The sequence below is a fragment of the Candoia aspera genome, chromosome 13 (assembly GCF_035149785.1).
Source record: "Candoia aspera isolate rCanAsp1 chromosome 13, rCanAsp1.hap2, whole genome shotgun sequence".
Taxonomy (NCBI): domain Eukaryota; kingdom Metazoa; phylum Chordata; class Lepidosauria; order Squamata; family Boidae; genus Candoia; species Candoia aspera.
This window is the reverse complement of record NC_086165.1, coordinates 11765218-11786622: the sequence shown is the minus strand read 5'-3', so window position 1 is coordinate 11786622 and position 21405 is coordinate 11765218. Positions and strand designations below refer to the sequence as shown.

Below are 21405 nucleotides of genomic sequence, written 5' to 3'. Positions count from 1 at the left end.
ACCCTTTAGATGAAGATGGCCCTTTTTACAATGCAGTTCTATGAATTGTAAAAAGGGCCATATACTGCTATGCAAAACAACAGTAACAATTGTTTTTAGCAAAAGGTCTGCAGATACCTTCAAAACCAGGATGCCTCTGGACAAAGAGTGGCTTTACCCATCTGTCCGTCCTTAACAGTTTGTTTTTTTCCTCTTGTGAGAAGGAAGATGGAAGCAGCGGGTAAAAAAAACACACATTACAATGACATTTGGGGGGAAAAAGCAAAATCAAAGTTGATTATTCAACTATGTGCAGATGATTGCTAGTTAAGATTTTATTTAATGACTGGGGTGAGCAGAGTAGTGTAATTGAACAACAGAGATAGCAGCCCCTGTTCCGGCAAGCTCACCTGCTGATGCCAGGATCCATTATTTAAACACACCAAGATTCATAGTGTGGGATCAAGCTTGTCCTAAATGCTTGTTAAATATGATTTTAAATGGTCATTTATTGCAGTATAATTTTGGAGCAAAGATCATTCAGCCAAGAAGAAGCAAGCAGAGAACGTTACAGGAATGGAGCTAACCAACATTCATCCTCAAGTGGAATGTAGCAACTAGTGTTTAAGCAAGGCAGAAACATTGGGGAATTTGGGGTACCTGACAGAGCTCGGAGTGTGCCTGAATTTACAACTCCAAAATGCTGCAGTCTTTTCTCCCCACTTTAGACATTTGAGCATATCAGGTCATTCATCTCGGCCAAGTTCAGCTCAACACCAGACTTGGATTTTTGGGGAGTTCCTTTTGCTCCAGATTTCAGATACTTTTCTTTGCTTGGAATGACTTGGATGTACTGATCATTGCCACTAGTGGGTTGATCGCTGCTTGATTCAGGAGAAATGGAGTCAGACTCCGTTGGGGATGGTGCTGGTTTGGGCTTGGCTTTGGCCTTTCCATGGTGCTCTGGATAGTGCTGGTCAAATTCAATATTCTTCAGGTGTATCTTTCTGTGGGGGTGGGGGTGCCTGCCATAGGTTAAGCCGAAACCATCTTCCCAAGATTTGTAGTGCATTTTCGGTAGAGCCCTGCTTGTAAGAATTTGGTTGTCAGTCCACTCCCCAATGTAGAAGCGCGGGGGAGCTCGAAGATCAGACAGGGACCGTGGACGGTGAGACTGCTTAGCAGTGCCTCTCCATAACTCGTCTTCATCCTCCTCAACGTAATGAGGTGAGTAGGCCCTGCGGGGTGTTCGAACCACGTACCTTCGGATGTGCCGTGGATACAACTCAACGATGTCACCTGCCTCATCCATTCGGACATTCCTTGGCAGCCGAGTTGTTGCACGGAGGATTTTTCTGCGGGGCTCCTGCTCATTGACTATGTAGTACTTGGCCGTGTGAGCTCTGCGGCCCACAAAAGGGGGACCACCGGGGGCCCCGTGAGACTCCGGGTTGACTTGCTGGAGGCTCTTCCTGAACAGGGGTTCTGAATGAGCATCTTCCACGTGCTTCTTCAGCTTCACAGGAGTGTACACTTTGGCTTTGCAGAGTTCACTAGTGCTCCCATGGATAGGATTCGGGTATCTGAAGAAAGGAAGGGAGGGCCAGGGTGGCTCAATAGTGCCTCATTGAGATTGAAAGCTTCTATTTTATGATTTTGCTCTCCTGCACTGGCTTTTTAGAATGTATTTTCTTTCTTTCTATAGTGTGGATTTGGCAAAAAGTGGAAAAAGTCATTTATATTAATATTTTTTGAAAGACAACTAGCTCTTTTGGTGCTAATTACCCTCTGTAACTGCAGATGGAGAATCTGTCCATTTCAGTTCCCTTTTTTTAAAATTGTAAGGGTTTCCCCCCCCCCCCAATCCCATTTCTGCAAAAAAAAAAAAATGTATGAATTTATGTACGCATTTCTCCTATGGTATGGATTGGGCGTGTAATTTTTATTGCTTGAAAAATGCATATAACATTTCCCTTTAATTAGATATACTTTTTGAATGTTCTTTTCATGAATACTGGGGGCGGGTGGGGACAGTTTTGTTTTTTTAACTGCAGAACTGTATCATGCAATTGTATAAGTCTGAACACCGAAGGATAATACTCACCCATATGCAAAATAAACATTTCCCAGCCTGCATAGCCACAGGACATGTAACTCAACATAACTGTAAAATACCAGGATGGACAAAGCTGCATTATATGAATGTAGCCTTGTAAATACACCATGTGAACCTCTAGTTTCTCTCCTAGTTCCTGGAAAAGGTCTTACCTGTTGATGGAAGGTTCTGTTCTAGGCTTTGCCATTGCAGGAATGGGAGGCGTTGGAGTGACGGGTATCGGAGCTACAGGCGTCGGAACAGCAGGGGTATCATTTGCTGGGGATGGGCCCGTTGCTTTCAGTATTTCAGGTGGTGGTACTGATTGAGATATTGTCTGTATCTGGCTGTCTTTGGGAGACTCAAAGTTTACTACACTGCCATTTTTCCTAGGGGTTGAGGACCGAGCTGAAGATTCCTGACTGATGACATCACTATCCTGTTCAGGCCTCTTGCCATTTCCTTCTACTGTTTGGATTCTAGCTAAAAATAATGTTCAGAAAAATCAATCAGAACTTCTTCAGTCATCAACTGGAACTGATCAATGGTACAGCACACATTTGATCCATGCAGGAGAGTGCCAAAACACGACCCTAGTAACTCAACCAGCATCCTCCAGCTGAATTTGCACATCACATTAAAATGTGGCTTGCTTTAATCATGGCTTGTTGAACAAGAGCCAGAAGTTGGGTTCACACATCATCCTAAGCCATAAACCATGATGTGCCAACTACAATGGCTGGGTTTGTGCAACATGATAAGCCAAAACCAAAGTAACATATTATGGCTTAGTGCAATGTTAAATTCAAACCTCAGTGAGAACATGTTGCCCAGAATTCTTGCATCCTATAGAGTAGGATTGTAGCTTAGTCCTAGCGTCTAGCGTCTCAAATCAGCATAGCTGATTCTGTAATGAATGTATTAGTCTGAAATCTGTCACAATCTTCTTCTGGTTCTTTCTGCAACAGGTAAACATGGCTAGGCTAGTCTTCTTGGAACTTTTACAGTTGGATAAAACTTATATGGGCAATCTGCTTCAGAAGATGGAAGACAGACATGTAAAAGAAGGTGGGATAAAATGTTATTATTATCTGATGAATAGTTGCTTGGAAATTCAGAAGCTTCCAGTGCTTACAAACTTTCACCTAAGCTAAGAGCAGTATTAGTCTCAATATGGATTGGTGTTTTTTTTTCCCTCCATATGCTTCATATTACTCCTCTTGCTTTCAATCATTATTGCTGTTTGTGAAAAAGATGACTGAACATACAGTTCAGCAATGCTAAGTACCTTAATGATGTTTCTGCTTACCTGCTGCCATTTGGACCACTTTTTTCTTATCTTCAGTTCTTTCCTACAATAGATACCAAATTAATTAACTAAAAGTTCAGCCTTACATAGGGTAAGACTTCCGTTAAAAAAAATCATTGCACTCAAACATCAAATAAAGTTTGTGGGTACAGAAATTATCTGCACTGCCACCCCCACCCCCCATCTACCTGCCCTTTGATTCATTCTATTTTCTGTTAAGAATTACTTTTATTTAAAAAGTATCAAAAATATGGTATGAGCATTTAGTCAGCACTTACTGTCTGGATCTGCATCCTTAGTTGGTTGTTGGTGAATTTTAATGACCTTGCAATGCTCTGCAGGTAATAAATTAGCATGCTGGAGAAAAAAGAACAACAAAAGAGAAATCTGATTTACATCACATTAAATTGAAAGAACTGAATCAACATAACTACAATAATTTATTTCCATAATGAAGAGATTTCTTCCCAGCAGCTGGCAGCACATAATCACCTTGTCTGGATTTAGAAGCTAAGCCAGGGCAGACCTAGATGGGAGATGGAATTCCCAGGTTGTAGTTTGTTTATTTGTCAGATTTCTATCTCACCTTTAGTTCTGGTCAACTCAAGGCAGTGTGCATACTTAATGCTCCCATCTCCTATTTTCCCACAATTAAAACAGCCCTGTGAGTGGGTTGGGCTGAGACAGAGAGGGACTGGCCCAAAGTCACTCAGTTGACTTCCATGCCTAAGGGAGGACTACAACTAACTGCTAAAAGTTAAACAAGTGTGGAAACTGCTAGGAACCCCATGGAAGAGCTGGAGAAAAGCAAATAAAATAAGGAATCTCCAGGCTAAACCATACCTGCACCCATGTTCCTATAACATCTTAAAGCTTCTGTGCACTTTAGACCTAAATCCAGAATGCTAAAAAGTGCACATCCATTTCAAGGCAAGACTTTGCTCTTTGTATAAAGAGAGTCCCCTCTTTTACAGCATTGGAGTAAAAAGAGGGAGCAGAGGGCTTTAAGGAGTCCCTAGAAGGGCCTTCTATTTTCCTCTTTATTGCATTAGACCCATCCACGTAGCAATGGCAGAGGATAGCTTTTGTAGAACTTTACTGGTTCAGACTGGAGAATGGCTAGAGGGGAAAGACTTGGATACTCCTTCACATCAAAAGCTCCAATGCACTGGGTAAGAAGCATACAAGGGTGAAATGAAAGGACAGTAGGCATAAACCTAACATGTTAGCTGTCTAAATGCAGAGGGCTTTTTCCATATCATTATCCTCAGCCCTCTTCCATTTTAAAATGGAACTCCTCCCAGGATAATGATGTGGCCAGATTCTTCTGGACATATAGCTTGGTGGCAACCTGAAATACTGACCATGAAGTCAAGTAAAAGTATTTAGACTTACAAGAGTAATAATAAAGCTGGAAGGACAACCACAGGACTACTGATATAAGCCATCACAGAGTTGAACCAAGGAGGAAAGTCATTTCGAATAGTTTCAGACACAATGTCGTAGATTTTTTCTTGCCCACTAGGTGGAAAGCATTCAATGGTTGGGTCAGAAAATCTGAAGCATTTTAAACATTTCAAAATAGTTTTCTATTCACAGCCAAGCTCTGAGCTAGATATGTTAGGAGGACTTTGGGGTTTTTCTTTTCCCGGGGAAAAAATGACCACCAATTGAGCAGGCTGGAGGGATAAAGTTCAAGAAAATATTAGACAACCATTTGTCTGAGATGGTATGAGGTTTCCTGCCTTGGGCAGGGGATTGGACTAGAAGACCAGCCCTATGATTCTATGAAATCTTGTTTTGAACTTTATCAGAAAATACTTGGATAGACCATAAGTTTCCTCTAAAGCAGCTTGGGATAAAACCATTTCAGGCTGAACTGCAAGGCTTCTTATCTACCTCTACTTTGAGGATAGGCAACCCATGACCCTCCAGATGCTGCTGAACCTCAACTCTCAGAAGACCATGTAAGTAAAGCCAATGCTCAGGGACACTGGGAGGTGCAGAGCAGTGACCTCTAAAAAAACCAAACAGCCTACCCCAGTTCAACCCTTCATTAGTGCACCCAGACTTCCAAATACCGTATTGTTTATTTTCACTGCATGTGTACCTCATTTTATGACAATGATGCATAAAACACACACACACACACGGAGCTATCTAATTATGAGAAATCAGCACTCCAGGACCACAATATCTTCCAGTAGCATTGTCTGTGGAATGAGCACTGATTTTGTAAATGTTTTCCCATTTAAAAAAAAAAGTTAACACAAAGCAGGTCATGTAGACCACACTAAATACAGATTATCTTTTTCAAATGCTAAGTGGATGGTTGATTAGAGACACAGTGATAGGTTTCCCTGCTGGAACATGCTTTGGGAGAATGTCTGCAGTTTCTTTGTATGTCAACTTTACCCTTCCAAGAAATAAATGCTGAGGGTAAGCATCAATATGCTGAAGTTGCCAAATTGGACCTGCTTGCAGGTTAATGCTTAGAACATCAAATGAAGCAACGCCAGTATCCACTCACCTAAATGGGCCACAGTTTAGAGATGGCTTGTAGCGGGCAATAGCAAAGATAGTTGGGAGCATGCACAGAAAGAGCATAAATAGAAGCATAGCTAAGTAGAAGTTGTTAGATCTGAAAAGGAAGATTGCATTGTTACACAAAGCATTACATGGCCCTGCACCTCTAGTGTTTTAAGGCCTTTTAAAAACCCAACTATGAGGCCAAATACCAACATTTGGTGCTGGTATTATTAATATTGTTATCAGTAGTAGTAATAAACATTTCTTGAAAGTATGTTATGCCTTAGTAGGCTTATAGATATAAAGATATTTTAAAGATATTTCTTTGCAGATAAAAGAGAGATATATTTTCTACTTAGTTAACCCTGTTCAATACCCCCTCCCTAAAAGAATGCAAGGGTTCATGTTTCAGCCCTGCCTCCCTAAAAGCATCTCGGAAAAGTGAAAGGTCCCCTGTGCAACCACCGAGCTATATCTGACGCTTTGGGGGGATGCCGCTTTTGCGACGTTTTCTTGGTAGACTGTAGCGGGGTGGTTTGCCATTGCCTTCCCCAGCCGTCACCTTCCCCAGCAAGCTGGTACTAATTTTACCGACCTCGGAAGGAGGGAAGGCTGAGTTGACCTGAGCCAGCTACCCGAGAATCCAGCTTCTGCTGGGATTGAACTTGGGTCTCAGGGAGAGTTTTTGGTTGCAGTACTGCCGCCTACCACTCTGCGCCGCACGAGGCTCGTCCAAAAGCACTAAAAACATTCAACTGCTAGAACTTTAAAAAACAAAGGTGGAAGAAAAGCTTCAACACTGCAACAAGGCAAAGTTCCATATCTCATATTCCAGTCACTGTCTTAGGATGCTATCAAAGCTTTCTGTAATTATTCTGTAATTTGGAGGAGGAAATACACGAGTACCCTAAAGTAAGTATAACTTTTATGTTTAAAAAGCCAAGTCATGCTAAACAAACACTATTAATAGTTTGATCCTTAGGTGTTCTTTGTTTTGTTTTTAAGATTCTCACAAACAATTACAACAACCAGTGTTTTGTTGTTCCTGTGATGATACCTCCCTATATATAAAGTAACTCGCCTTGAAGCCCGGAAGACTTGCTGATGAGGGACGTTGCATGTCAACACTGCCCAGCTCCTTAGGTACATCAGCCCAATCAGCTTGAGAACGTTGAATGCAGGGAGGCAAGGGGAAAAGAAGGCCCCCATCCTTTGAATAGGAACAACCAGAGTGTTTCAGTTTGGGAAATAGACTAATAATGGGCAAGATTTTCCTTGCTTCACTCAGAATGGGTTTGGTTATTTATGAGCTTGGCCAGCATCAAGAGAAGCTCTTCTTGCTTTCTATCAATTCTCTCTCCTGGCTTCTGGAGTTGATAGATACAGGCTGGTAGTGCCACTAGTTTCTAGACTCACTGTATTGTTCCCATAAGTATTACGTTCTAGTATCAGCCATGATGAAGAAATATTTGAATAGGCATCTCCTCCCACCTCCAAAAATGCTGTTGAAAGTCACAGCAACCCTCACAGGGTCATGAAGCTTAAGATCAAATTAACGTGTTGTTTTTGTATCTATAAAAAGAGGCTGTATCTTCTGATTATGGATTGCAAATAGGTAAAGTTCTGTTGAATACAGTAGCGATTATTATTTGACCCCCAGGGTACTTGTCCCTCTTATCTACTCCCGCTGGACTCCAAAACAACTTCATTAGCTGATCATTTACATCAGGAGTCTTTGACCCAATAGGAACATTTCCAGCATGAGAAGCCAGAATAGAATAAGTCAGTTGCAATAAATTAATTCAGGGGGCACCACTTCAGACCCCAGGTTTCTCACCATGTACCCCTCCAAAACCTTGGGTGCCATCATCGGAGCCCTACGAAATATTGCCATCAAACTGTAACCAAAGGGGAACAGTTCTGAATAAAGGAGTAAATATATTTACATGAATCAGTTACATTTAAATGTTATTTTTGTGCCAACCCTATCTGTTTCTTGGTCTGACACCTGGTTTTTCGATTGTAACTACTGGTCTGCCATTCGAACACCAAGTGTGACTCAAAGGTCAACAACTTCTAAGTTAAACAGAATTAAGTTAATGTGTTACCAAATCATCCCTTGATTGTAGACCAAATGCAGGACATTTTCTGCTATTTTGAATTCCCCATATTCTGGCTGCAAAGTAAACAAACAAAAGGGCAGGATTCAGTAACAACTTCTTATTCAAAAGAGATGCATCTACAGCAGTGTTTCTTAACCTTGTTTCTCTCAGGACCCTTTCCCACTTTTAAAAATCACTGAGGACCCCAACAGAGCTTTTGTTTGCATGGATTATGTTTATCAATATTTGTTTGTTGTTGTTTATTCATTTAGTCACTTCCGACTCTTCGTGACTTCATAGACCAGCCCACGCCAGAGCTTCCTGTTGGTCTTATCAATATTTACTGTATTAAAAATTAAAATTGACACATTTGCTGCCACTACCGCTTCTCATGATTGTTTGATGGGATTTTAATATTGTATTAATTTTCAATATAGGCTGGCAAATAATTTTGATTTCCCAGACCCCTGAGAAGGTCCTGGGGGACCCCAGAGGTCCTCCGTCCACACTTTGAGAAAGATTGATTTAGGACGTCCTGGTGAATCCTCCCTCAAGTCACTCATACATTCAGATCAAAACAGATGGAGCACTGCCACCTAATGGTTGAAAAGTGTTATTACACCTTGCACCACTCACTGCAAAGCAAGAGGGGAGGGAGATCTAGGAAGGGTCCAACATCCATGGAATATGCTGCAGTTTGTTTGTTTTTTAATTTATTTTTTCTATCCCACCTTTATTATTTTTATAAATAACTCAAGGCAGTGAACATACCTAATACTCCTTCCTCCTCCTCTTTTCCCCACAACAACAACCCTGTGAGGTGAGCTGGGCTGAGAGAGAAGGACTGGCCCAAGGTTGCCCAGCCGGCTTTCATGCCTAAGGCGGGACTAGAACTCTCATACCACACTTGATTGGCTCTTGGGCTGAGAGAGAGGGACTGGCCCAAGGGCACCCAGCCGGCTTTCGTGCCTAAGGCGGGACTAGAACTCACAGCCTCCTGGTTTCTAGCCTGTTGCCTTGACCACTAGGCCAAACTGGCTCATACCCTTTTGTGATTTGGTTGAACCCATACTCACAAACTTGCTCTCCAAATCCCAGCACCAGCAGTCACTCAAATACCGGACAAAAAGCCCACGGAAGAAATCAATCAGGAGGATGCTAGCTACTGTGAACAGCATATCGATAATTGACAGCTTCAGCATTTCCTGAAACAAACAGCAAACCCAATGCAATGAGCAACAGTAACCTGTAATACTACCCAGGCAGTTAACATTGAAATAGGTAACATATTTGTGGAGTGTTTATGAAAAACATGCAGGGTACTTGCTACTTTAAAAACAACAGAAGGAATAACAATAAGGTTCAGGGAAAGACAGGTCTCCATTGATATCCATGCCAAACATTTCTTCAGTTCTGGTGCCATCAATGAAAAAATCCTGGCTCGGGTAAGGATGAGACGTACTTGGCCAACATAGGTCTCCCAGCACTGATTTTGGTGACTTTCGGTGTTGGAGTCGTACAGGGCTGTATTGTTGAGTTCAACTAGCAGAGAGTAGCTTTGGGTGTGATTCTCAGACAGAAGGAAAGTGCCATTCTTAACCACTTGCATATTTGGAGTTGGTGTTGAAAAGTTGTGCTCCAGAAGGGATTTTGTTGCTAAGAAGGTGGTGGTATCCATGGGGTTGCTTCCATTTTTATGAATGTCAATTTCCTGAAATCATACATTGAAACTGAAACTCAGGGGGCAGTCCTTCCACTTTCCTTGTCCTGTTTAAAGCTTTTAAGGTAAAGTCACAGTCTGTAGCCTCAGGGATCCATGGACTTGGATTCCTGATCCAAGGCAAGAGATCCAAAGTCTCCTGCCTTCCCCCAAAATTGCTGCCAAATTATAATTGCCAGTGTGACAGAAGAGGAAAAATATTAAATACATTTAAATTAAATCAAAGCAAGTGTAGTTCTTATCATGACTGTCCTTAATTTTGTTCTGCCCAATGCTCAGTTTTTGGAATGTTAATCACATCCCTGTTTTAGGATTTGGAGGTGAACCTACTGAATATTCTGTGACTCTTATGTATGACTTCTTTTTTATCTGCAGTAATGCAACTTATCTGTTATGTCAAGTTTGTGAACCTTGTGGATTGAATTTTTGTTATGAAGCCATTCTTAGATTCTACCCCCATGAGATAATATTTATTTATTAACTCTACTACAAATAAAAGGGGCAAGGTAGAATATGAGAGAGTTAACGCTTTATCATTTTTACAATAATAAAGATGATATAGGAGATATGGGAGATTTTCAGATGTCTAATTCTGTCTCAACTGTCTCAATTCTGTCTCAACTGTTTGCTGAAGTGCTTCAGTTCACCAAAATTCCCTAGCTGCTTCAAGTGAATTACTACAAAGCACAGAGATCTTAAATGATCTGCCATGCAAGATGATTAAGACTTGCAACTTACAAGAAAACTCATGCTATCCACTTTGTCCAGAAGTGCAATGATCAAGCTGTAGAGATTTCCCAGATATAAGACCAAAACTCTGGGGGAAAAAAAGCCCAAGAAACACGAATTGGCAAATGTTTTTCCACTGAAAGTCCACCCCTATTCCACATGTCACATAAGACTGAGGTCATTTTCATTCTGCTAAGTTAATGAAGTTGATTTCCCATACCTGGCAAGCTGAAAGCGTAGAGTAGTGCGGGGGTGATACATCTCCAGTGCAGCCACCAGTTCAAATGCAGATGGTGCAAGCATGGTGATAAGAGAGACAACCACACTCACCTGGAAAGAAGAGAAGAATATGTTATTTTCAGAAAAAGTGCTTGATTTTTATGCAATTATACTAACATGTATATTAGAATTTAGCTCTTCAGTGGGACTTCGTCTTTGATAGATTTGCAACACAACTCAAAAACGTACCCATAACACATTTAGAGAGACATAGTCATTTTTGTATGAGTATTTCTACTCACATCCATCTTCTTGAAGGCCATTTTATCAAGTGATTTTCCATGACCTAATGCATGTATTTACTATTTTCAGCAAATTATGCATTTAGGGGCATGTGCTTTCTTAGCTTTCATATTCTTATATGATTTCTTAAAAGTGAGAGTGCAAAAATTTTGAGCACCATGCATTTCAACATACAATCAAGTTTTAGTTGATTTATTGGTTTGAAAGTCTAAAACAAAGTAAGTTGGTATCAAAATGCAAACAGAACAAATTGCTCCCATGGCCTTACCAGGGGGGTGGATAACAAATATCCCAACACATGCACATACAGAGTGTGACCAATATGGTACCATCATCATCATCATCATCATGCCTCATGAGCAGTGTAGATAGCTCAGTCAAGGAGGAAAAGAATCAATGTTATTATTCCCATTTTGCAGGAGGAGTCTGAAGCTGAGAAAATGTGCTCTTGCCTCATTCTTTTCCCACAAGGTCAGCTCTTTTTTCATCCTTTCCAACTTCTGGGATCGATCCACTACAAAGTAAATGATGTAAATACTTCCAGCAAGTGAGAGAAGGACCAAGATGTTTGCAATGATTCTTAAGCTTATTGTCACTGCCCTGAATATGGGAGAAGCACACAGGAAACATAAACGAGATGCAGATAGTTTCAGCAGCTCATAAAGGAACAAGTTCAAAAGACAGAGAGTTGGCTTCTGTCTCTCTTTGATCAGCTGCACATCACTAGATGGAAAAATTATATGCATACATACAGGTTGGTGCTCTTTTTCTTTTCTTGCTCTTCCAGAATAGCTTCCTTAAAAGAAACAAAGACATACTAGCATATAACACAATCCTAAATTTGTCAACTCAAACAAAAGTTTGACATGACTTATTTCTAGCCAAGGATTCATAGGAACATGGCAATAAGGCTTTGCTGCACTCCTATACTCACCCCTTCAGGGACTTCTGAGTAGACACAAATATTGGTTTCACTGCTCAATAGCCTTCTAATGACTTTACATGGCTTCACATCCAGTATTTTTGCCTCATGTACTGTATCATATGCACCCATTCTTTTCTGTTTGAATGTTGAGTAGCTTACCCTGATGCTGTTCACTATGGCAGCAGATTTGCTCTCTGCAGCTTCAGGGTTGCCAATTAAATAATCCCAGGCACAAAACACTCGCCAGCAAAAGGTGTAATTTTCATCAGAAGCACTAGCAAGACTCATTCTTGAATTTTTGGCCATCCTAGAAAATAACCATCAAAAGACCCATACACTGTTATCCTTCAGCCCAGATCTTGAAAGACTCTGATTGAAATATCTCAACCTACTCCTAATTTTACCTAATATCATAACTAAATGCAGACTCATCAGTACACACTTCCATTATTTTTGCCCCATCTCCATTTGGCTTTGTTTACCATCTTCCCCAACAAAGAACTCAAAAACAGAACTCAAAATCTTGCAGGTCATATAATAACTTTGAGTTGAGTATTCCTCTCATGTGGTTTTTGGAGTTTTTTCTTCTGGTCATCTCAAGCTATCTTTGCCTTTAGTTGCTCAAAAGCTGGTTCACACCTGCTCTTAATTACTCACTGCTTGGTTTGCCTACAGCTGCAAATACCTCCATTCAAAAAGTAGTGCTTAAACTGATCAGAATGGTCTAAGTAGTTAATCATTCATGCTCTCACCCCATTGCAGATATCAATTACGTATTCACTAAGCTCTGGGGGTAATTCTTGTTGGAAGTTCTGGCAAATCCAGCATTCCTCATTTGCATGTGAATTAGCATGTAAATTAAGTTGTCCCACAATGCAACTCTGAGGAAGCTGTTTGTTGCCACTCCCACTTCCTTTTCCTTCTTCCCCACCAGAAGCAGGCACACTGATATGTGCTGCTCTCCTCCATTCTGGGCACCATGTGAATTGGTGGGCCTGGAATTCCCCTTTCTTCCACACAGCTCTTGGCAGCTGTAGGGCTGAGAGTTTAGGGCAAAACTAAGTATTTAGAAATGAAAAAGAAGAACAAAGGAACTTCATCTTTTCCACCAAGATGGATGTAATAGAAGCAACAAAGAATAAAGTCAGTAAGAATTCTTTTACTTATCTTAACCTAATGTGTCTAAGCATGTGATTCTTTATGCTTGGGAGGGCTGAATATGTAAGATCAATAACCTGTGTTTCTCTGGCATGCTCATTGAAGCTATTTTAAGATAATTCTTTTTCTGTGCCAGCTTCTCAGCTGTGTTGTAAGCTCTGCTCCATTTCAGTGGTTCTAGCAGGCCATTAAACTGGCTTCAATTCTCATCAGGATTCTGATGGAGGTAGAAGAATTAAACCTCCTCCTCTATGCTATCCCCCCCCCAAATATGGCTAAGCTATTTCCCCCTCTGGGCCTATCCAAGCAATTTGTAGAAGAGAAAGTCGCAAGTACAACAATTGCAAGGACAACTAAAATGTCTAAGGGTAACCTTACACTTGGTATCATTGCCTAGATCTACAATGAATACAGATAATTATAGAAGTGTGAAATATTCTTGATGAATCATCTCTCTCCCCCAAAGGGAGCTTGTTCTGAAACATTCATTCAGTATCAGGAGTAATAAATGAACATTTCAGGGGTAGTGAGTAGAGGGGGAGACCAAAAACAGGTTCCTTTGTTTTTCAGTTCATTTGCTTGCAATTCCTAGTCAACGAATGGGATAAAGTCAGATTTTAAAAAAAATTGATGGTTGTCATGAAAAGACCTGCCTTACTTCTTCAAGAGGATGATAAAACTGTAGGCAAAGACTGCCATTCCAACAAGGAAGTAGGCAAGGGGCAGTCGGTAACCAGCACTCCCAATCTTCCTCGCCTGGCCATAGTATCCATAGAACAAAACTGAGTACTGAAGGTAACCCTGCGGAAACAGAAATAACATTGTTATCAGTAGCGCTGGGAGGGGTGAGTGTGTGCGCATGTGCATGTTTGAAGTTTTTCTGCTTGCCCCCAAAGACCAGATGGTATCCAGATCCTGTGCAGAATGAAATTGATCGCTGGGGATCCGCTTGCTGGGAGTACTTCCAAAGGCATCTCCAGCCAGGATCTGTAACAAAACAAAGTCTGGAAATTAGGTAGGTAGGTAGACAGGTAGACACTTGCACACCACCCAGTTCATATAGTAAAAAGCTTATTGAATTAGTCTCCAGACCATTTCAAATATCTAGCTCATATGACACCACACAATTTCCAATAATAAGATGAAGTTGATCTCTCTGGTTGGATGAATTAGGCAGCCAGCATGGACTAGAAACTATAATGGATTTCTCTAATTTGGCGCTCTCCAAATGGGCTGAACTATGAATCCCAACACCTCCTAGCCAACATGGAACCGCCAGACAGCAGTACTTTGGGGACATTTAGGATAGCATATCAGACAAAGACTGAGGATCCCCCAGGATCAAATACACAAGTGCCAACTTGCACATATTGCTACCCCTCTTAATAGTTTACCTCAAAGTCATTATGAGGACTAAATATGTTGATGGGGAAGGAGGAATAGCCAAGCATGTTGTTTGAGTTCCTTGTAAGAAAGCAAGGATGATTAATATAGAAAATAAATAAGCAACGTTTGAGTTTTGATTTTTTTTTTAATCGTATGGCATAGCAGTTCGGTGTTCATGCTGCTTTTTTTCTTGCTGGGAAATCCTTGTGAGGTCCAGCAGCCAGATGTGTAGACTATTTAGCCGTGACAAGTCACGTTGCCCGGGGTGCACCATGAGGAGGCTAGTCCACATTGCACCGAGTTGGGCTGAGAGAAAGGGACTGGCCCAAGGTCACCCAGCTGGCTTTCCTGCCTAAGGCGGGACTAGAACTCTCATACCACACTTGATTGGCTCTTGGGCTGAGAGAGAGGGACTGGCCAAAGGTCACCCAGCTGGCTTTCCTGCTTAAGGCAGGACTAGAACTCATAGACTCCTTGTTTCTAGCCCAGAACCTTAATCACTAGACCAAACTGGCTCTAGTTTTGATGTGAGATGCTTCAGAAGACCTCTTTCTTTTTCTCTTCTATTCCACACAGAAAAATTTGACAGGTACGCCTACCAGTAGTAAGGTCACTTCATAAAGCTGAGAGCCGACAGACTATATATATTCCTCGGTATCCCATTTGCACCCTGGCTAGTTTTTATGACACAGGGTTTTTTTTCTTTTCTTTTTGCATATTTCCTCCCAAATAAGGGTGGGAATGGCAGTAGAAGGCCATTGGAACTATTTACATCATTAAAGTCTCCAACCCACCTCCAATGGTCTAAAATTAAACAGATTAAAAATTTGCTTCCAAATTTCAGCAGCCTGATTTTGAATCACTTCCAAGGGGCAGGGGTTAGAGGCTGCCAATGGGAGCAAGTTACATCCCAGGGACCTACCAATCCTACTCCTACTTTTTTAAGAAAGACCCCAAAAAAGCTGAATGTGCCTCCACCACCCTTGCAGTGATGTCCTCAAGTCATTTCAAGACACTGTGGCATTCCAGGGTCTTCGTTCAAGGTCAAATTGTCTGCTCTTGGCCTAAAACAAGTTTTGGTTTCAGAAATTCCACCTGGAAGTATAAAAGAATCACTTACTTCTGGCAAGACCACGAAGGCTCCTGTCATTATGGTGAGAACAATGTTGATGCCAAATAGCCATCGCAAAAAGATAAAGTAAGAGGCAACCCCTGAGCCAAAATGACCTAAAAAAACACAAAGAAAAGTTCATTTGGCACATGACAAAAGCAGTTATGGAAACTGCTCTTTATTTTTATTTTATTTATTTATTTATTTATTTAATTTTTATCCCACCTTTATTTTTATAAATCACTCAAGGCGGCAGACATACCTAATACTCCTTCTTCCTCCTCTTTTCCCCACAACAACAACCCCGTGAGGTGGGTTGGGCTGAGAGAGAGGGACTGGCCCAAGGTCACCCAGCCGGCTTTCATACCTAAGGTGGGACTAGAACTCACAGTCTCCTGGTTTCTAGCCCAGCACCTTAACCACTAGTCCAAACTGGCTCTCCAGTGCCTTGAATTTTTCAAGACTTGTATACTTACTTTCAATTTTCTTGATTCTCATTTCCCAAGGAATAAAGATGACCATGAAGTTATATGCAAGCCTAATAAATTTTCTCCACAGCTAGAAAAACAAAATAGCCACACACATTCAGAACATATATAGTACATAATGCATTGTATTATATCACTGATGCTGTATTTTCTTCCATTATTTTGTTACTTAATATTTTTGTTTTTTAGTAATTAAGTTCTTGCAATATTTTATTTTGCATGGGAAGATGTTAGTCATATTTTAATGTAATACATACTGTAATATTCACAAACCTTTAATACTGGAATATAAAGCAAGATATAGCTAATTAACTAGATAATTTAGCAATTGATTTTGAATCTATTTAATGTTGCATTTCTGAACCAAAACCCAAACAGAAAATCAGTTTTCCTTTTAATATGTGTTTCTCCAACTTTTCTAGGTGCTTTACCATCTGGGGGGCGGGGGGCGGGGGGCGGGGGGTGGGGGAAGACTTCACTAGGGGAAAATAAAATATAAAAATAAAATATGTTTTAATGCGTATAAATGTTTAAGGAAAATTGGTTGCAAAAACTGAATATATTAAAACTTGCAAACAAAAATACTTATATTTGGAGAAAGAGGCACAAATATATTTAAATACTTTAATGCAATTTATTTCTTTCAAAATCTCAAACTTGTATGGAAAGGGATGAACCCAACGTATGACCAGAAAAGAGACATAAAGAATTGCTACTAGAAAAGAAAGAAGCGGGTACTTAAACCTGAAAGTAAAATATATGCCAAAAGAGGCTTCAGAATTGGATCGGTTTGCTTCTAAGCCAATTCCCTCTGATACGTGGTGGCATTCCAACTCCCAGGCTTTTCAGAAAAGTTATTTCATTTAATGCAGGTTTTTAATGAAAACATTGATTTTACCTATTTATATAATGGCTCAGTCAGGACTGAGATATTACATGTATCTCATTCAAGAAGGCAACTGCTGTAGTATAAACTCACAGGGAAAAAAGCACTTCCTTTTCTCTTACCTCTCCCACCAAGCCCACTGTAAGTTTGCTAGAGATTCCCCCAACTTCTCTAATGTATTAGGGGGAGAGAAAGGAAAACAAATTCCACTGATTAATGTCAACTTATTGGCATTCCAATGCTGGCGAATGTCTTCTAAACCAACTTAATACATGAATAACCCATTCTACAATCAAAGCTAATGAATTTTACAATGCTTGCCCAGCTTCATAGCTGCTGCTGGTAGTATTTTAATTAAAGAGAGAATTAACCAAAGGTTCAAACTTCAGAAGGCCTTCCGGTTCAAAACCAATAATGCAACCGTTCCAGCAAGCTGGATGAAACAGTTCAGCCTTGCAAAGGCTAAGGATGATAGATAGTTGGCGTTCAAATATAATGCACAACAGGTGAAGTTTCCCCAATGACTCCCTGCCTGATAGAATCATTAAAGGTATAAAGCTGTGCCAGGAAAGGAAAGAAGATCTGCCAGCAGTGGTTCTCATCTTCATTGAGATGACAATGATATCATTGGAAATACTTCTCCCTGCAAATAGAAATGCTAGGCTCATTTTCATGAAAAGCAAGCTCTTAATGAAAAACAGACCAACCTCTGCTCCAGCAGCCTGATAGCCTCTTGTCCGAGTCAGCCGACCTTCGTACTTCAACACAATCTCTTTAGCTTGTCTGACAAGGGAAGAAAGAGGTGGGTTTCTGATTACCCAAATCTCATTATAGGTCTGGTTCCTGCCATTCCCCTTTCACAAACAATATTAAATAAGTGGTGCCAAGTAGTGGGACTTCCTGCAGCAAAAGGCAGTCTACCCTTGCTATACTTAACAACAAATGGGAGCATCTTAATGTTCCTCCCTTTAGAAAAATCACGGGGAAAGTGAAGATTACAAATCAGCAGCTACAGATGCTTTATGTTTGCTAGTGAACCCCAACCCATATAAGCTGTGGACAAGAGAAGACAGCCAGGGTGGGCAATATTTTAGGAGTCAGGGGTCCACAATCCAGTCTCCAGACTTATAGGAAACATGCATGATGATGTCACAGGGAAGGGCAGAGCTGCACTTTGTGACTTGATTATTTATTTATTTCTTCTACATTTTTATATGGCCACCCAGTCAACAGTGGATGTTGAGTGGCTATCCTGCAGTAACCATGAAAGCAAATTAAAAGAAGACTGCACACACAACACAGAACCACATATGTGGTTTTTGCCCCTACCTTTTTTTTTTTTTTTGCATGGCAAGGACAGAATTAAGGGTGGAAATGGAAGTGGTTTGCCCTCCCATGGACCTTCTGCTTCCATTCTCACCCTTAATTTTGCAAACATCCAAACCTCAGAGTGAAAAAAACATTGCTGTGATAAAATGAACCAGTCTACTGCTGAATTTTGGTGATGTGATCTCAGGGTGTAGGACAGCCACATATGAGGTACTAAGGTATGCAAATTATTCACCCTGGGACAGAGTATAAGCTTTGTACACAATATTCTTGAGTTCAGTTGCTGGGAAAGGCTGAGAAACTCTCTTGTCTTGAGGTCTGGTGGCCTATCAATCAGGTGTTTTGGATTTCATCTCCACAAAAATCTTTGATCATGTTTTTTGGTAACAGTGGAAGGCGATGTCTAATCATGATGGATGCACCCACTTGGGGATGGCTGATATAGACAATACTGAACTAGGTGAACCAAGTAACTCAAGAGGAAATGGGAATATACTTCTCTGATCAGAAGGAACGTTAGCCATCTCCACAGTTACATAAGGGGGTAAATGTCTTTGTTAAATGCACAGTTTGGGGAAGCAAAACTATTCCAACTTGGGGGCAGATTGTGGATACACCCATGACCTCTCTTTCTTGGCATGTATGTAAACAGATCTTTTCCTTAAGCCAAAAAGCAGTAACACAATGATCAATACATAAAATACAGCCATAGTCTGTTTACAAATCATAAGTGAGTCCCCAATAACCTCATGGCAGATTTTATAAGTTGCACACAAAATCTAGCTACCTTAAAAATAATATCGCACTGCTTATCAGACAGAAAGTAAGGAGCATTAAAAATTGCCTCACTGGCCAGAAAGAGGCAATAAACGCAATTAAAATTGCTTTACTATACCGTACATACTATATTTCTGTAGACAGAAATAAAGGAAAACATGACCAATCACTTCAGTGGCCCTAGAACCAAGAGAAAAACATTATGTTTATTACAAGGGCTGTTGTTAAATTTATCATCTAAGTCAGTGTTTCTCAACCTCAGGAACATTAAGATGTATGGACTTCAACTCACAGAATTCCCCAGCCAGAATGGCTGGCTGGGGAATTCCTGGAGCTGAAGTCCACACATCTTAAAGTTCCTGAGGTTAAGAAACACTGATCTAAGCCAACTCTTGCCAGGGATATAAGCAGCTGAGTTGCAAGAGATTGACCATATCCTGCACTCCTGAAAAACCATTTCTTTGGTGGAAAATTTCAAGAAGGGGATCTTTTTTCTTTCCTTATGATGGATTGTTGTATAAAATGGGGTAGAAGGGAAAAAAGGTAGCAGCGGGAGAGAGAGAGAAGGTTAAGATAAAGGAGAAGAAATAGCAAAAACAGGAGAAAGGAGAAGGTACTAGAGAAAGAGCATGCTGGCTTGCCTGCTCACCAGCAAACAGACTGTGTTCATCTGTATGCAGCTAATGTAGTACAGTGGTGAAAGTATTGGACTAGGACACAAGAGGTGGGACTTGAACCCGGGTAGCCCCCCCTCAGCCACAGAAGGTCCCTGGATGACTATGAGCCATCTCTTCCCTCTCAGTGCAAGAGCCAGTGTGATGCAGAGGTGAAGCTGTTGGACTAGAAGTGGGGAAACCCAGGTTCTAATCCCCTGTCAGTCATGGAAGCTCCCTGGGGAACTTTGAGCCAGTCACTTTCTGTCAGCCTAACCAACCTCACATTGTTGGTGTGGGAAAGGATAAGGAAAAAAAAAGTACAATATAAGCTACCTTGTATTTCTGGAGAAAAGTCTGGATAGAAACCTCACAAATAAATAGTATGTGGCTCAGATACATTTTTTTTCAAGGAGATGCAATCACTGAACATGACAATTGGCTTTGCATCCTTAAACAATTGTTTCACACCACTCATATGCCACAAGTGTCCCCATTACCTCAATGCCCGGAGTTTTTGCCTCATGGGCCATGGCCTGCAACGAATGTTGGCCATAATTTCCTTCTGAAACTGTATGTTCTGAAAGATCTGTTCTGGGTCATTGCTGTCAACCTTTTCATCCCCATTATCTTCATCTGAGTTGCTAAAAATAGCAGGATCCCACAAAGAACACGTATAAGGTAAAACGTTATCATAGATAGTTCTGTCAAAAATAGTCACGCAAATACACACTTGCTCATTTCCAATCTTACAATTTCAGTGCCAGATCCAGTCCATTTATTTTACCCCAAACTGCCCTTTGCTTAGAAGGAGGATTTACATAGTTATTATCTGCACAGAAAACAGTATGATTTTCCTTCCTCTACCTATGTGTGAACCTATGCCAAGCAAATCATGAATTTGGGCTACATTAAACAAATCTAAGTACTTGGTTTAACTCTGTTTCAAATTTCAAAGATGGGCATTTCCATGGGTCTAAAGTCCAATATCAGTACTGACTTGCTGTACATTTAATTACAAGTCTCTGTTCTTACCCATCTGATCTGCATTATCAGATTTTTCTATCAGAGCTGTCCATCAATAGTTGTGCTGAACTGGGAATTTCGACAGGTGATATTTGCCATGCAAAGGTGATAGAAAAACAGCACCTGAAGAATTCTTTCTCTTGTACAATGTTTCAGCCTTGGCTGTTTGACTGAATAGAGCAGAAAAGCAATTTCTCACCTGTGGGGTGGCTCCGGATAGGTGTAGATGCTGGCATGTCGTCTCACAGTTTTATATCTCTTGCAGGTTCTTGCATTTTTTGCTGCTGAACTGCCACCTCCAGATGACATCTTAGAACTTTCTGATGGTTTTTTGAAAAAAGGATCTTTAAAAAAAAAAAAAAAGACCACAAACACAGTAGCCAAGTTACAGGAATGTGGAAAAAAAATGATTAGAAACCAGGTATAATGGGGGTTATAAATTGTCAGATGTTGAAGTGGACTCTATTTCCATCCTTGCCTGCATCAGACACTCCTAGCTCTGGGAAATATCAGAAAGCTCGGAATACGTACATAGCCTTAAAGGCACAGCACATCAATGTAGCACTGTAGCATTAATGCTGAGCTTGCCTCTTCCACATATCCAGGGTAAAAAAATGGAATCTGTTTTGGTATAGCAGCTGAGATGCTAAATTACTGTAACAGAAATCAGCTGAAACAAGC

The 21405-nt window shown here is 40.7% G+C and overlaps 1 protein-coding gene across 1 annotated transcript; it reads right to left on the bottom strand.

The window, feature by feature from the left end:
- Nucleotides 1-394: 394 nt before the first annotated feature.
- On the bottom strand, nt 395-21039 carry TMC3 (transmembrane channel like 3). Its single transcript, XM_063314221.1, has 22 exons — nt 20924-21039; nt 20199-20342; nt 17647-17722; nt 16042-16123; nt 15575-15681; nt 13957-14055; nt 13727-13869; nt 12070-12217; nt 11738-11781; nt 11438-11585; nt 10684-10793; nt 10473-10551; nt 9477-9725; nt 9091-9219; nt 8021-8088; nt 6994-7122; nt 5914-6024; nt 4779-4904; nt 3662-3740; nt 3384-3426; nt 2248-2557; nt 395-1562 (listed from the first exon to the last, which is right to left on the bottom strand). Exons 1-22 carry the CDS (start codon nt 21031-21033, stop codon nt 704-706), a joined length of 3393 nt encoding a protein of 1130 aa, XP_063170291.1. The 5' UTR covers nt 21034-21039; the 3' UTR covers nt 395-703.
- Between the last annotated feature and the right edge of the window lie 366 nt (nt 21040-21405).